The sequence below is a fragment of the Triturus cristatus genome, chromosome 1_1, assembly GCF_964204655.1.
Source record: "Triturus cristatus chromosome 1_1, aTriCri1.1, whole genome shotgun sequence".
Taxonomy (NCBI): domain Eukaryota; kingdom Metazoa; phylum Chordata; class Amphibia; order Caudata; family Salamandridae; genus Triturus; species Triturus cristatus.
In genome coordinates, this window is record NC_140579.1 from 236,785,164 (window position 1) to 236,802,459 (window position 17,296).

At 51.2% G+C, this 17,296-nt stretch overlaps 1 protein-coding gene across 1 annotated transcript in view; it reads left to right on the forward strand.

Moving 5' to 3' along the window:
• Positions 1–17,296, forward strand: part of LOC146870059 (uncharacterized) — a 313,115-nt gene that overhangs the window by 11,164 nt on the left and 284,655 nt on the right. The window contains exon 2 of the mRNA XM_085640903.1: positions 2,549–2,623. Within this exon, the coding sequence (XP_085497029.1) occupies positions 2,549–2,623 (75 nt within the window). The remainder of the gene's footprint in view (positions 1–2,548; positions 2,624–17,296) is intronic.

Below are 17,296 nucleotides of genomic sequence, written 5' to 3' on the forward strand. Positions count from 1 at the left end.
TTGGAGCGCTTACATGAGCACCGTATTTCCCTTACACATCCCGGCACTACAGGTGCCCCTACCGTAAGACTGCCTGACTTCGCGTGTGCACGCACGCACCCTTCCCCATGATACTGCATCTTTCCTCGGGCTATCGTTGCACGGGGGGGGGGGTGCCGGCATCAGTGGCCTGCAAGCGCTGAGGCTCTCGCATGCATCCCCGCACATTGGCTGTACACCAGACCAAGCGGTCCGCACCGCACCCTCGGCGGCACCCGTTGCCCAGGACCACGCGGCCCGCTGTGTGACCCCCGCGCCCTCAGCGGCAGCGTAGCCGACGGGGGGGCACTAGCCCTCTCACACACGCTCCTAACGGCTCCCACCGGGTGCCGGGTGTGCGGCTTATTGGCCGGCCGCTCCCATCTACCCTTACTTGCGCGATGTCCCCACCCGGACCCAATTTGAGGCATGGGGGGGTTAAATGAATTGCCCAGGATCGCCGAATGGGGACACGACCTCGCGGCTCGGGGCGAATAAGTGATTTTCCCTCGATCACAGGAGGTGGACGCGCCCTACGGGGCACGCAACCAGCAATCCGCAACTCTGGCTGCAGCGCGATCCCTGCTTTAAGCAGCGTTCACTGCGAGCCCTTAGCGAGTGGCACGGGAGCGAGGCAAACCCGCTATACGCGCATGAGAATTAAAAAATTTTTTTTAAATTAATAGCGAGTACGGCGTGCGGGCATCGATCCCGCCACCTTCCGCCTGCCCAGCAAGTGCTCCACCACTCCCAGTATTAGAGCATGCCGCAGGTGCCGGGACTGGCCCCCCGTCCTCATGCTGCGGCAACAGCACTGGCCAAAAGGCAGCATTAAACCCAACAATGCGGCCGGCAAAGTGCCCGTCCCAATGCTCACACCCACACGAGCCCCCCGTGTGTGGAGACTACCCAAGCAAACTTGACCCGCAGGTATCGGGTAACCGAGCGCGGTACATTACACCAGATGCGCTACCTTACACCAGATGCGCTACCTGTGGGCGCATTCCACCATCACTACACACAGTGAGCGTGAGTGATATGCCCAGAAACACAGGATGTTTTCTCGTCATTGCCACGACCCGAACCCGAGTTTCGTGGTCTACCGCCCTTGCCGTCAGGCCATCACCTATCCACCTTTTCTCACAAATCCGGCCGGGCCAGCGGTACAATCCCACTTGCGTTATGGGCCTAACATCGCCCCCCCCCTCCTCGCCCATCCACCCTGATCCTCGCACTAGCCGTTTCCTGGCCCATTACCTGGCATGAGGGGGGAGAGAGGACGGTAGATGCGTGCCGCGGCTGCTGCGGCATGGGGGGGCAATTCTACGCCCCCCTTCCGCGCTACCCGCTGCTAGACCTTCGGAGCCTAACCTGGAATTAGACCCGAACCGAGAATTTAATTAGCCAGTTTGGGGACCGAACCAGCAACCCAAGCCTCGTTAGCCCCAGTCTCTAACCAACTGAGCTAACAGGACACAACAGTTTGCGTGCTGCGATGCACTATGCAGAGCTGCCACCATTTCCTGTACAGGGAGATTACGTGGATTCCCGAAAACCGCACACAGACCCAACTCAACGAAATTAAGGGGGCGGCCCGAGCCTCCGGGGCACTGCGCGAACTCTGCCAGAAATTATTGGAGTGCTGTGCCTGAGCACCGAATGCACATACGCATCGAGCACATGGAGGTGAAGGTAAATTAAACGCGGGCTCGGCCCAGCAACGAGGGGCCAACAAGTAATCGTAGCCCTGTGCGTGGGTAATCGTAGCCCTGGGCGTGGGTACCGTATTTACATGCCCTCCCGGGCACGGCGAGATTAGTAATTCGCTCAGAGCCGCGGGGGGAAACGCTAATGCGCCAAACTAGTTCCTCTCCCGCAAGTCGGCAGCGCAGCCCACGGTCACCTCAAACGCCCTCAAACTCGCCCCCTTGCATCGGTCTTGCGCCCCCTCCGCCCGTGGCAAACCGTGCCACAGGGCCCCGTCGTCCTGGTACTGCCCAGGGACAGGGCCGGGGCGGAGTGGGTGCAGCAAGACTTACCTTAGATATGAAGGACGACGACCTATAGTGGTGATGCGACAAATGGCGAGGTGGGCGACAAAGAGGTCGCCAGGAAGGGTGGGGGAAGGCTAAATAGCCTCCCCCTCACACCAGGGCCAGGAAGTGACATGCATTGCGCGTCACTTCCTAGCCAGCCCGAGGAGTGGGGCTCCGGTCGGCGACCCCGCCCCCTCCCTATGGGAGAGGGTGGGGAGGGGTGACCGGTGCCCCGGGGGCACTAAGGCGCCGACCGCCGATTGGCCCCCTGTGGGGGCCGCGGTCAGCAGCAGATGGACAAAGATGGCTGCTCTCGCCATTCGCAAAGCTAAACATGCACGCATACGACAAGAAAATGCACGCGATTGTGGACAGCCCAACGCCATCTTTGTTTTCTTTAATTAGCGTAGGGATGTGCACATGTGCACGCATGGAGGCATGCTTTCTCTTTTCCTTCTCCCTTTGTAACTTGATATTCTTCATGTCTTTAACAGTGTCACGCACGCTGTCATCGTATGTCGAGCTGGCAAGCTCCCCGACCCCTACGGGTCACAGTGCACTTTCAGGAGGTGAGTCTCTAGATGTATGGCTCTTTCTTGCCTAATAGCACCACTTGCTTCAACCTGGCTGTGCATACGAGTACAACTGCCAGGGCACACATGGCGGGAGCGTGCACTTTGTTTGGTGTGCTGCTGAGGGGCAATACTTCCAGAATGTGGGTGCTTGTTTTTAAGAGCAGTAAACCATTTTGAAGTAAACAAATGCCTGCTTATGGAGACCAAATTGTAAATTGTTAATGCTTTATCTTTGTGCGGAGTGTCTAATATATCGGTCTTCCGCCTCTTGTGTCCGTTCTTTCACAAAGCCTCTGATCCCCAAGAACAGAAATGGAGTTGCAGCCCCAGGGGGGTTTGGCACACCAAATGTTGAGCTTATTTGTTATCCTTTGCCATTTAGAGAGGGGGCGGACATACAGATGTTACAAAAAATGCATTTCTGGAGATTAAAACACCTCTGGTAGAGGCATTTAGACAAGGGCAATCCTACACCAATGCACATTCTCTTTCAGTTCAGACGCTATCTATCCAGAGACAATGAAAGGGAGGAGAATAAACATCCAGGGACTGGAAAAGCCCCACTATATATCAGGAAATAAATCCCTTTCTCAGGACCATGGCCGGTGGCAATACTTGGATAATGAGTTAGACGACATCTCTCAATCGCAGGGCTCTTTGTGCACCGTCCTTCACCTCTTTCTCCCGCTGCCCTTTAACGTCTGCAGCTTGTTCGCACTAGTGCTGATAATACCCTGATCTAAAAGGGCTTAGGTCTCAACAGAACTTCCCTAGTTAATTCCAACTTTTGAAATCACGCATCTAAGAAGCTGAGAGTGGCTTCTTATCAGCTGCGAGGTGTTACAGATCAAAAAGACTGATAACATTCAGAGTGGGGGGTAACAGAGGTCACTTGGCTCCGCTCTATTGGCCTCCAGCTTCCTTTGGACAAGTAACTTTGAAAATGATTTAGATTAACACTGACCTCACGGGAGCACTGATCCACTTCTGTGGCCCTGGACCACCAAAGGGAGGAAGTCTCAGTTTGTCCACTAGCCATCCTTCCCTGATGGCCACCTGTGAAAGTAGTTGCAATATAAAACGAGCATTGAAAATGCAATAGGTCTCGCCTTTTATTAAGTTAAAGCCATTTGCTTTGCTATACAATACCATTAGAAAGCAAACGGCTACTTAATCAAAGGCGAGACCTGTTGCGGTTTCAATGCTTGCTTTCTCTGGGGCTGCTCCTATCTATGGCTCTTCGCCGTCCCGCTCCTGCAAGTCAGAGTTCAGAAAGCCTGGCCTCGGGTGATGGCTGAGGCCTCCTGTCCCGTCTGTATCTCCAACTGCTGATGTGACACAAAGGAGACAGAGAGTATTTCACGCAGCCATCCCACCAACCCCAGTCAGGGATGGGGTCCGCGAGGTGGGGGTTGCTGCTAGCTGCCCCGCTAATGCTTTTTCAGGATGAAGACCTTGCATCTGCTTGGGGGGTGGGGCGGGGCTGAGGGGCAGTAGGTGTGTGCCCACCCCGTCCTCTGTTTGGAAGTCACACACAGGCCCTCCCCGGCTGCACAGGAAGTGATTAGGGTAATCCCGCTGTCAAAGCTCGCGTCAACCTTACAGGCCTCAGGGGGTCCTACGGGAGGGGCCATCTTGCGGTCCTCACAACAAATGTTCTAAGATCAAAATGAAGCCAGTGGGGTAGAACCAGGAAGTCCTGTGAAATAAATCCCATTACAGGGGCAGGGGTCATGCGGGTGTTGTTGGGGTGCCTCCTCAAGATGTTTTGCAGCGGTGGAAGCTGGGGGGTTGCTTAGAAGATCTCCTGAAGTGCCTCAGTTGGCACTGCTAATGGTTAGAATATAACAGCATCATGCTGTCCACCCCTATTGGAGCAATATCTTGGTGTTCTAGAAACAGGTACTAGTAATACTCATTGTGTATGTATTAATTTATTTATCGTATTATTCATGTATCTATGCAGTTTTGTATAGTGTGGGCATTGCGAGAGGTATTAGAGCACTTTACGACTGAAGTAGTACTATATCACATAGCATCAGAATTAACATCTACACCAGTAATAAATATGCATGGTGTCAAGGCTCCTTACAGGGTTCAACTGTGGAGTATAAGTCCAAGGAGGGTGGGTAGGAAGAATGGAAATAAATTAAAATGTCTTTAAAAAAAGAAAGGCTTTCACTGTTCTCTTTCCGCTTCTTTGAAAGGACGACAGCAGGCCCTGGTTGAACTGGAACCAGAGGCATGCATTTTACGCACCGATCCTCGTAGCAGGCGCATTTGCCCCTGAACTATTTTCCCTGTGTTAGAGTTTATGTACTCCAGCATATACAGATTTAAGCAGTGTAGGAACTGGGGTCACCAGTTCCTCAGGGGGTAGCTTGGCGCGAGCAGGCAGGCACCCGAAAGCTGAGGTGTAAAGTGACCATACAGCACACACATCCACTGAGACAGGAAACGCACGCAATGACGGACACCACACCAGTGAGTTTGAGTAAGAATCAAATAGCTTTTATCTAGATCAGAGTCAGGGTAATCAATAATCACGGTATCTCTATTTCATCAGAGCATTTCATCAGGGATAACATGTCATTTCATCAAAGCATTTCATCAGGGATAACATGTCATTTCATCAGAGCATTTCATCAAGGATAACCCTGTCATTTCATCAGAGCATTTCATCAAGGATACCATGTCATTTAAGGCAACTAATCAACTTTTCCCTAGGCAGGAATAAACCTTCGGGCAGGCAGGAGTAAACATTTCATTCAATCGGAGTAGCATTAGCAAACAATATCCTTAGGCCAAAAATATCCCGTACATCAGGTGAACGATCAGCCCTTCATAGATCAGGAGTCAACAAGGCCTTGGGCCGGATTATTCCCCGTTCCTGGGGCAAGTGGGTTCCAACAGGGCCCAACTATAGTCTTTCCCGGGGGAGGGGCGAGCTCAGGGCCTCCCTCCGGCCTTCCTCCCTCCTCCCCGGGGGTTACCTGATCCTTCGGCCTCCTCGGGGCCCATGCGGCGGGTTTCAGGCAGGGAGGGGGATCACTCTCCTTTGAGCCCCTCCCGCCAGCTGTGAAGGCTTTCCGGCGGTGTCTGGGATATGCGGGGGGGTACGCGGGGCCCCTGGCGGGTCCGGATTCAGCCGGGAAGCCCCGCGCTGTCAGGGAGCCAGTTCCAGGCCCTCCACTGGTCCCTGGGGCCCGGGAACCAATCCCCGCAGGTCTTGAGGAAGGCGCGCCCGCAGCCGCCAATGGCAGCGCGGTCTGTGGGGCGCGGCGGTGCAGACCAATGGGTGAAATGAGATGGCGGCCTCCAGGCCTAGTGCGGCCCACCCTGGATTCCGGCGGCCTTCTCCTAATTGAGGGCCGCCGCGAGGATCGTGCAGCGACGGGCCCACGGCAGAGCAATCGCCCAGGACGCGCCGGCAATGGTGGTGCCCCGAACTCCTCAGCAGGCCCTGGGGACGTCAGCGGCGTTCCGCCCACGCAGCGCCGGGCCGCGGCAGTGAGTGTCCCTGTAGTGCCCAGGCAGGGGTGGGGGGACTTCGGGACCAGGCCAGCAGTTCTGGTGATACCGCCGGTACCCAGCGCTTGTCTAAGCCCAGCGGGGGGGGTGGAGCGCGGAAACGCAGTGCAGTGCAGTTCTAGGCAGGACAGGCCACACAACAGTGGCAGTTCAGTACAGGGGTCCCAGGTGGAGTCAGGGAGCGCAGGGATGACACAGCGCCAATACCTGGTTGATCCCCCAGTAGTCCTGTGGAAAGTTATAGGGTCTTCTCGGCGCTTGATGGTTCCTGCGCCCTTAGTAGGTGATTTCTTGAAAGGGGGGGGGGGGGTTGAGTTGGTGGCTGAAGGCAGGATAGTAAGTCCCTGTAGAGGTTCCAGGAGCTTCCCTATTCTAACTATGGGAGAAAAAGGCAGACTGGTGTTGCAACAATGTTTAGGGTCCTAGCCAGCTCCTGGCAACTAGGGTGCTACGAAAAAGACCACTCCACAGTAGCAGGGGCCTGTGGCAGCCATGTTGGAAGAAGAGAGCACCTTCACCTTAGCATTGATTAGCAATGGAAAGGCGCTCGGAGACCTAAGGCCAACTAAAAGAGGGTGGAAAAAATGAGGCAAGGGCAAAAAAAACAGGGAAAGACCACCCTAGGGCTGACAGGTCTAACACGCGTCCCCCCCAGCCGAAACTGGGGAGAGCTACCCAACCTCTAGGGAGTTCTCGTCGCTAAGGCGGAAAAATCTGGAGAGACCGTCAACATTGGCGTGGTCAACTCCGGGCCGATGTTCCACCCGAAAGTACATCCCCTGTAGGGAAATGGACCACCTTAGTAACTTGGGATTTTCCAGCGAAGGGGTCGGTGGTCTGTCTGAATCAGGAAGTGAGAGCCAAAAAGGTATGGCCTCAACTTCTTCAGAGCCCAGACCACAGCGAAGGCTTCTCGCTCGATGGTACTCCACCGTTGTTCCCGAGGGAGGAGTCTTCTAGAGATAAAGGCCACAGGTTGGTCTTGGCTGTCGTTATTTAGTTGCGAAAGCACAGCGCCTATGCCGTGCTCAGAGGCGTCCGTCTGCACGATGAATCCCTTCATGAAGGCAGGTGTTGCAAGCACCGGAGCGTTGCACATCGTGTGCTTCAGGGTCTCGAATGCCTCTTGGCAAGCAGCCGTCCAAATAATTTTTCGTGGCTGCTTCTTGGACGTCAACTCAGTCAAGGGGGCTACGATGGTATCATACCCCTTGACAAACCGGCGGTAATATCCAGTGAGGCCGAGGAAAGCTCGGACCTCAGTTTGTGTTTTGGGGGGCTCCCAGGCCATGATGGTCTCAATCTTGGCCTGGAGGGGTTGCACCTTACCTGGTAGACGACAGATCCCTGTCCAATCTGGCACTTGCTAGTCTTGATGGTCAGGCCAGCACGTTGCAGAGCCTGTAGCACCTCCTGGAGGTACTGCAGATGGTCCTCCCAGGTGCTACTGAAGACAGTTATGTCATCCAGATACGTCGCTGAGAAGGACTCCAGGCCAGACAGCACCTGGTTCACCAACCGCTGGAAAGTGGCCGGAGCATTCTTGAGCCCGAAGGGCATCACCCTAAATTGAAAGTGGCCCTCGGGGTGGAGAACGCTGTTTTCTCCTTTGCTCCATCGGCCATGGCAATCTGCCAGTACCCTGATGTTAAGTCGATGGTGCTGAGGTACCGGGCTGCTCCCAGCCGGTCAACCAACTCATCTGCCCGTGGGATCGGGTGAGCGTCTGTTTTGGTGACAGAGTTCAATCCCCGATAATCCACACAGAACTGAAGTTCTGGTGTGGTGCCCGGTGGGGCCGCTTTCGGCACCAACACTACCGGACAAGCCCACGGGCTGCTGGAAGGTTCGATCACCCCCAGATCCAGCATTTTGGCCACCTCACCCTGGATGCTGTTCTTGACTCTATCGGACAGCCGGTAAGACTTGGTTTTTACAGGTGGGCTGTCCCCTGTGTCCACATCATGGGTACACAGATGAGTGATTCCAGGAGTGAGGGAGAACAACGAGGCATACTGCTCCAATAGCTGGCGGCAGTCCCTCTGTTGCTCTGGGGTAAAGGATGGGGAGAGGACCCCTCCCTCTACCGATCCATCCTTCTCCTGGGCCGCCAGAAGGTCAGGAAGAGGCTCACTCTCTTCCTCCTCGCTCCATCCGTCACCATGAGGAGAGCAAGCTCAGATCGCTCATGGTGTGGCTTCAGGCGGTTGACGTGGAGCACACAATGGGGCTGTCGGGGGGTCTTCAAATCAATTACATAGGTAGTCTGGCCTCGTCGCTCCACAATCTCATAGGGACCAGTCCACCGGTCCTGGAAAGCACCAGGGGCGGCTCTAGGCTCATGGTGGCTCTGTGCAGGGAGCGTAGGTAGGGGGCCCCGGAAGAGGGGGTCCGGGCGGAGCTCAGGAAGGTGTTTTAATAAAACGTCCAGAAAAGGCGTTAGATGACCAGTACCTGCGGCTGCTCCTACCCTTCCGAATTCATCTCAGAACGATAACATTTTGGAGGAGAAGGGCATTGTGACACAAGATTTGAGGGACTGGCACAGACGGCTGCAGGGCCATGACAGGACCTGTGTCCTCTGGATACGCAGGCAGCGATGTAGTAAATAAGGGTTCGTTTTCACCCAGGCACACCAGTAAAACTGCAAAAGAAACGAATTTCCGCAACCTCAGCACGTGACGCACTACTCATGTTTACCTACTGTTTACCAAAAACCTATCATGCTTCCCTTTCTTCCCATTTTCACCTAAAATGTTTTTTTTCTTTGTATTTAAAAAATTGTAAGACTCACTGAGACACACACAGTTTGGCAATGTGTGACAGCTAGATGACACCACACGCGTCGTAACGTTCTGAGTCCGACCACCAGAAAGAATGCAGACTGATGACACACGCCACGCCGCACGCGGGAAGCAGTTTGAGGAGGTTGAGTCTGCGCAGATCACTCTATCCTCAGCTTCCGACGTCTGCCAGCCGCAACGCCCGCCTTGGTGAGATTGAAACACCCCGGCGCCACTTACTGCCAAAGTCGGACGGTGTGTTGCTGGACGCTACACCCAGCCTGCAGCTGCGCATCTTCACTGCCTGGGCTGTACTGATGGTCAGTGATCGCGTTTAGCCAGAAAGGTGTATGTACTGTGGGAGGTAAAAGCTTTAGTCTGCGCAGGCGGCAGTGGAGCAGCCAGTAAAGGATTTCTAACTTGGTCTTATTTGAGTGTTTAGTCAAGGTCATAATTCTGAGGAAGAAGGCAAGGCTATGCTTATAAACTACCCTTCCAAGGGTGTGGTTTGTCCAGAGAACTCGAATAGAGGTTCCTATTCCAAGATAAAGCAGAAATCTTTCCTGTGAAGCATTCACAAGAGGAAGATGAGTTGAAACACATTTTTTCCCTATTTTTCGTCCCGTTCATTGTACAATGTTTTCTTTATTTTTGCTTCATGCAGTTGAATTCCATTAGATTCTTTGGTCTGGCTCTTCTCTGTTCCATGTGCTTCTGAAAGTTTGGTTCCTGACTTATCTACTACAACAATATCTCCATCTTCACTCAAGGATTATCAAATTGCCACTTTATTGACCTTTGTGTTTTTTCATCTTAACTGGGACCCTCTTAAGGAGAGCATGTGATTACTTTAACATGTTACACTGTGAAAAGCTATATTGTGGATACTGGGAGGAGTCGCCTTATCCTCAAGAAATTAAGAGAGAAACTGGACAAACATTCACTGCGTTCAGTCTTTGACATAGGGCTGGAGAGATCCATATTTACTTCTTACCAGGACAAACCTCTGCAAGAAAAAAAGAACTTATCCTATATGACAATCAGGCTGGACATCTTTGTTTCTAGATTTGTCCCCGATAGCTTAGCCCTAAGTGGAATTACTTGCACTGCACACCCTCAAATTCACATGCCCTGTAGCCACCTGCAACTTTCCGTTTGTGTTGGAACAAGAGCCGGCTATAAGAAACAATACTCCAATCAGGTAGACTCCACAGACTCTCTCTAATCCGTGACCCCTTTGAACATCTGATACTGCCCAGCTCCGTTCTTGTAAAGCATGCTTGATATGCTTTAGAGTGTTAGGAACTATATTTTTTGAAAGTGGCATACCTTAAGAAGGGCCTTTGGCTTACCATCGGTACATACCCCTATAACCTGCATAAGAACTAGCCCACAAGTGCCAATTGCTTGAATTAGTCTGGACTTCAGATGAAGCAGTATAGCAACAGTAGGAAAGCACACTTGATCGGGAAAGGGTTTCAGACGCTGCAATATTACTGCAAAGCTGTAGCTAAGACGGATACTGCCATTTGTTGCATGCAACTCAAACGTGGTTTTAGCCCAGACCACAGAACTGTTAGCGCTGCTACTGTAGAAGTACAGAGGGGGCGGGGGTAACAAAAGGCAGTATATTCAACTATACTTCCTAACCACTGATCTTCTGGGACAGATATGAAAAAGGGAATGTCATCAGAGTTGTGGGCAGTGCCAATGTGGTGCATCTGTAGTAGCAAATCTGGTCCCAGGAAAGCAGGGCTTAAAAGTGTATTGATCCAATTTGACACCTGAGATTATTTCTATATACAAGAAACATGCAGAAGAAGCATCCGTTAGAAATACTATCAGTGAACTCTGGGGCAAACACCAGGAAACAGCATTATTGACAACAAAGAGACCCTAGCAAAAACTGATGATGTAATACACAATGATCCCATCCAAAGGGAAGGGCAGCTTAACTCACATAGTGGTTTCAGTGACATATGAGAGAAGAAATGGCACCTCTCTTACCCGTGCAAGAAATTAAAAACCAAAATCAGTGACACATGGCCTTGAGAGAAGATTTTGAACCCTAAAATTCACCACACAACCACCACCCCTGCCTATCTGACTGACTAGCTCACCAGGTCTGTTGACTCTCTACAAACCACCAACCGGAAGGAACACATTCAGATGGGAAATGAAGAAATGGAAAAACAAAGACAACAAGCCTGCTCTGTCCATGCAGCAAGAATCTGAAACAGCATACCCGTAACCATCGGGGCTGACAAGACCAATTCTGCTCTCAGAACACAAGTGCCCCTGCAATCACTTTTCGACTGAAATTTACCCCTTGATCTTATATAGGGCTCCACTACCTTCCTGATCTGCTATATTTGTGCTGTACAAATAACACATAAAAAACACCGAAAGACGATATTTACTAACACCAAAGGCAGATTCCATGAAAGACCACACAAAGAGAGCCCAACTGTCAGTTACATCAAACAACCACATTGAGAAACACACCATCAATGACTGATGAACAAGCCCAAACATTGAACAGAGATAAGAGGTACACCAAGCTGAAGAAAAAGAAACAGAGGAAGAGACAACATCGCTGTCACATCAGTTTGAGAGACAGGCACACCAACAGTCTGATAACTGGACCACAGACATAAGCACAATGCAGAGTAAGTAATCACTGACACACCACATACTGAAATTTTAAGCGCATACATATCGTGATAATTAAACGACAACTTACAAAACGCGAAGTACTACTGGCTTAAAAAACTCACAACCCCCTTGAGGGCATCACACATCACACTGTGCTTTCCACTTGGCAGGTACAACAGCAATCGTACGCATGGAAATAGAGAGAATCAGTGGTGCACAAAAGTTTGCCATGGTTAAAGACAGACTTAGCTGAACAGATACGGCAACATCGGAAGTGACAGCATTACTGACACGAGAGGGAGACCGCCAGAGAGCCAATGGCATTGATACCAAATACATTATAGGAGACCACATCACTGGCATAAAAATAAATAGTTGGGGGCGGGGGGTGGTCGCGACTCAGCACTGACACAAGACACAGACACTAAAAGAGGGACACCGTAGGCGAAAGTGGGAGACTGATACTAATGAGAGGGACATCGAGGGAAAGCCGAGTAAAAATGAGAAACAGCAGCAAAGCACCGAAACAAATAAAGGCGCGCTGACTTTAGAAACAAACACTAAAGTGACAGTATTGCTGCTACCAAAGAGACAGCGGCACTGAGACAGACACCAGGAGTGACACTGTCAAAACCGAAGACAAACACTGGGAAATTAACAATAATTAAAAGAAGAGCATTACCGATAACGAACAAAGACAACTGGGGAGAAAGTGACAGAAACTTAAAAGATCAACTTGGAGGTACCGAGGACGCCATGAGATGCGGGAGATTTTAATGTAAATCATCTCAGAAACAACTAGCCAAGCAGGGGCGCCAGAGGCAGCGTAGAAACAACTAGCCAAGAAGGGGCGCCAGAGGCAGCGTATACTGACTCTGGTGCCGCAATAATCGAGACACTGGTGTCTAGGTTCAACTAAGAGACTGTAGAGACAAGCAGTGGGACACACCAAAAGCAATCACTAACACGGTCCCTAAGGGGCGACATGGTTTCAGACACTAGAACACAGCATTACTTATGCTAGACAGTAGAGACTTGGCTTTCTGACACCGGAGGTGCAGACGCCAGGAGATGCAGCAGCTGATTCCCCGGAGGACCACCTGTGGCGGTATTAGACACCCCAGCTAAACACCAGAAGAAACTGCATTATCCTCATCAGGATCAGAGGCAAACACTGAGAGGGGTGTCAGAAGAACCAGTCTCTGCTGATTGGGTACCGGAAAACTCGGTGGGATATGCAAGGAAAAACAGAAACTGGCGCAGGAAGAGGACGTAGCATCAATACAGACTAAATAACACCATGACAGCCAGCATTCTGATCCCCACAGAGACAGAAACACTAATAGGCAGCGTTACTGACCCAAAAAGAAAGACAAAATGACAGACAGCACTGACACATCCAGAAAAATACAGAGTGTAAAGGAACCCTGCATTCAGAGACACACATGCCTGTTGCCCGCTTCATCCGCCTGGAAGGCAGATGTCTCACCTGCATCCAGTCACCGCTGTCCTGAGTGGACAGACAGACAGATGGACGTGGTCCCTCAGGCCGATAAGAGCTTGTGACAGGGCTCGGCCAGACGCGGAGTGTAGGAGAGTAGGGTCTGCTTTCTATGTTCACCCCCACTTTTTGCTTTTGCTTTACTGGTTTTCGACTTAGATGTGGCTGTGGGCCTGCTAATCAGACCCACAGCCCTGCTGTTCTCTCTCTAAATTAATACTATGTACTTTAGGTGCATAACCCATTTGGATAGGATCACCTTATTGGCCCCTGTACAGTGTACCCTAGGTACCCAGGGCATAGGTGTACCCTAGGCCTACCAGGGGCTGCAGCATGTATTATGCCACCCCTGGCCTGGCCTTCCATTTTGACACAACTGGCTGATCACTCAGCTGGGGCAAGGTCGTGTAATCACCCCTTGCTTAGGTGTAGTATTCCTATACCTAACTTACATATAGACACATGTGTACCTATCAGTCACTCCTATGGCAGGCCTTGACAATCCTGGAGGCAGAGTGCTTGGTAACATGTGAGATGGTGCTCTAGCATGAGCTGAGCCTGTCTGCAGCTTTCGGAACCTTGTCCTTATAGCTGTTCTATGATATAGCCTACCATATACTCTTAAAGTGCCTTATAATCTTAGACGGTTATGGTAACTATGGTTTGGCTTTATCGAAACATGTCATGTAAGGTGTCTAACACTGTGGAATAATACCCCCATGCCATTTCTGGACATGAGAATATTATTACCCCCTTTTAGAGGGAAAGACATGTTAAAATCATGCTTCAACTGTTAGCCTCTGACCAAAGCCTCAGCATCACAAAATGGATGCTGCTGCCACGACACAAGTCTGACCTCCTGCAGCTGGGAGTGATCCCAGCCAGGGAGGCCTGGACAATAGGTTTCCTGCTTGGGGAGGTGCTAGCACCTCCCCAGACAGCCTTTAGTGTATTGGGGCAGGGTGGGCTGAAAGGAATGAGACATGCCTGGGGCACACAAGGTGTTCCTTGCATAGTCCAGTTCAAACCGGCGCTGGGGCACTCCAGCCCCAGCTCTGGCGCGAAACTGGACAAAGGGAAGTGGGTGTAACCACCCCCTCCCAGGTCCCACCCATAAGGCGTGACCTAGCAGGTATCCCAGCCCCCCAGATTAGTATAAGAGTGGGAGTTGGGCCTCAAGACTTTAGATTATCCTGAACCTGCAAAACTGAACAGAAACTCTGGACCTTCGACATTCGACGAAAGAAGAAGACTGAAGAATCTCCCTTGTAGCCAAGGAGTGGCTACCCTGTGCAAACAGGCACCATCAAGAGACTACCCTTTGCTTTGCGACCGTTCTACGAGGAACCGACTGCAGAGCCCGACCAGAGCCTTGACTTCCAGACTTCTCCGACCCTCATCCACATCTGCAGCAGAGCTGAGATCCGTGGAGGCGACGAGCGACGTGGGACCGGCTACCTGGAAAAAGTGGCTAGTAACTTACAGCGCAGCTTCTGAGGTACCCTCGAAGTTGTGCACCGGGGATTGAGAAGCCCCAGCCCCAAGCACCATCTGCACCGAAGATCAGCCCCCCACACTCCACGAGTCCGGCGTGGGGCCCTTCAGCATTTTCCTGCTTGCCGCGTCTGTCCGGTTGCTTGCCCGCTGGCTAGTGGCCTCTGTGACGATGCACCCTGAAATCTTCTGCGCTGGTTTGGCTCCTCCAGACTGGCTCCCGCTTCTCTGCAAAGAAGAAGCACCCCAGACCTTCCTGGTCTGCACCAGAAGCAAGTCCTTCGTTCTTCGTGGGTTCCGCTTGCCAAGGCTTGGTGAGTCCTAGTCCAACTTCGACGCCGCCGACAGCAAGAGCCTTTGTGGGACTGCTCGCCTCCTGGTCCTGGTCGTCCTCGACGCTTCCTGGTCCTCCTGGCTGCAGCGACAAGCTTCACCTTCACCTGCAATCTTCACGACATCGCCTGGTTCCTTCCTGGTTCCACGTGGTCACTGGCTAGTGACCTTGACTCTGTCCCTTCTGCTTGCAGGTTTCTTCTCTTCTTGATCCCAGCCTTGGGATCCACCGGACACTCTTCACTGACTGCCTGTCAGCATCTTTCTTCAGGCATCCATAGGAGTCGACGACGAAAACGACGCATCTTCACCCCTATGCACCCGCAGCCTGTGGGCTAGGTAACTTGGGTACTCCGGTGCTCAACAGGATAGTGACTATCCTAGTGTCTAGTTTTCAAGTCTCAACTTCCTAGCTACTCCGGAAGTGTCCTAAATCTACCGTTTTCTAAACTGTACTATTGCTATTGACTTTTACGCATTACGCGTGAGTGTTTCCACTCTGCACACGAATCCCGTGGGCCTCCCACTTCCTAACTAACGCTAGTGTAGTGTAGCCCCAGCGATTCCCTAGGCCTAGGCCTATCCTATTTCCGTGACAGTGGTTCTTATACCACTTACTTAGTATATGGTTTGCGTGGCCCCTAGGGCCTAACTGTATTACTTACCTGTGTGACTTAATGTATGCATAAATAAGACTGTGTTGTACTTACCTCTAATCTCATAAAGAGTGCTGAGGGTTTGCTTGGAATAAATACACTTTATTTTATATATATATCTGTTGTGGTGTCCTTTCATTTGGTATTCAAGGGATTATATATGGTATCACAGCTGGCTTCACATGCCATTCAGAGTTTAGCCTAAGACTGCTCTTGTCCATGCTACCACTAGGATAGCTGGTCTATAAGGTTGACTTTACAACCAATCACCATAAGGGTATTTGGACTGATATAAGGTGTACACTAGAACTAGTGACATCATACATCAGGCCAACTTCTCACATTGGTGAGCAGCGGTTGGGATCTGAGCTTGCTGTTGTAATACCATTGTAATCTTGAGATACTAAATTGAAAGATCACACAGATATTGTCTAGGTACATATAACATAGATTATAATACTTAAGTCCTACTGGACTTTGTAGTTGTAGGTTGAAGGGAGTAACACACCCTGACTACAACTACTAGAGAGGTTTAGTAGATACAACTAGTGTAGGTAGGTGCACACACCACACCCTCACTAGATCATGTCTCTGAGAGGAGATCAAGTAGATGCTCTCTCAGGAGGATCAGGTCTGCAAAAGATCCCCTCTAGATATGATACCTTAACATTCCAGGAGATGAGACACTTGTGTACCTCCAGAGGAATAAAACAGGGTGCAAACCCTACCCTCCTTCAGTTAAGACAACTCCTAGAGGAGTATGATGCTCTTAGGGCATCTCAGGCAGGTGCCCTAGGCACAGAGGAGGGTCTACCCACCACAGAGGAGTCAGATGGGGCTTCAGATGGAGAGGTAGACAGCCAGGGCCAAGTAGGAAGACTTAGCCAGGCTAACCTAAGTTTACATGGGAGTTTGCATGGGGTCCCCCCATACAGACCCACAAGTAGGCTTACACAGAGAAGCAGGAGGGACAGATCCCCTTCAAGGGAATCCATCCACTCCCATGTCTCTAGCATCTCTAATGCTTCCTCTCACAGGGGAATGACTTCACCTGAGAGAAAGGAGCATGCAGCCAGAATGAGGGAGGCTAATCTGAGGATTCAGAGGGAAGAACTTGCCCTTGCCAAAGAGAAGCTTGCTCTGGCTAGAGAACAAAAGTTAAGTGGGTTAGAACCCACTGGTGGCAGCAACATTCCTAGAGATAGAGACAGGCACTATGATAATAGAAACCTGAGCAAGATTGTCCCTCCCTACAAGTGTGGGGATGACATCCACAAATGGAAAACTGCTTTGGAGAGAGCTTGCAAAGTACAGCAGGTACCCCAAAGTCAGTGGGCAGCTATCTTGTGGCTCTCCTTCTCTGAGAAAGGAAGAGACAAGCTCCTCACAGTTAGTGATGAGGATGCAGATAATTACACTGTCCTGAAGAGTGCTCTGATTGATGGGTTTGGCCTAACCACTGAACAATACAGGTTGTTGTTCAGGGATACCCAGAAGACACAGACTCAGGACTGGACTGACTTTGTAGATTGTGCCACTAAGGCTCTGGAAGGCTGGCTAATGGGAAGTAAGGTTAAGGACTATACAGGATTGTATAATTTGATCATGAGAGAGCAAATACTTAACAACTGTCAAAACCAGCTATTGCATCAACACCTGATTGATTCTGATCTGACTTCTCCCCAAGAATTGGGAAAGAAGGCAGATAGATGGG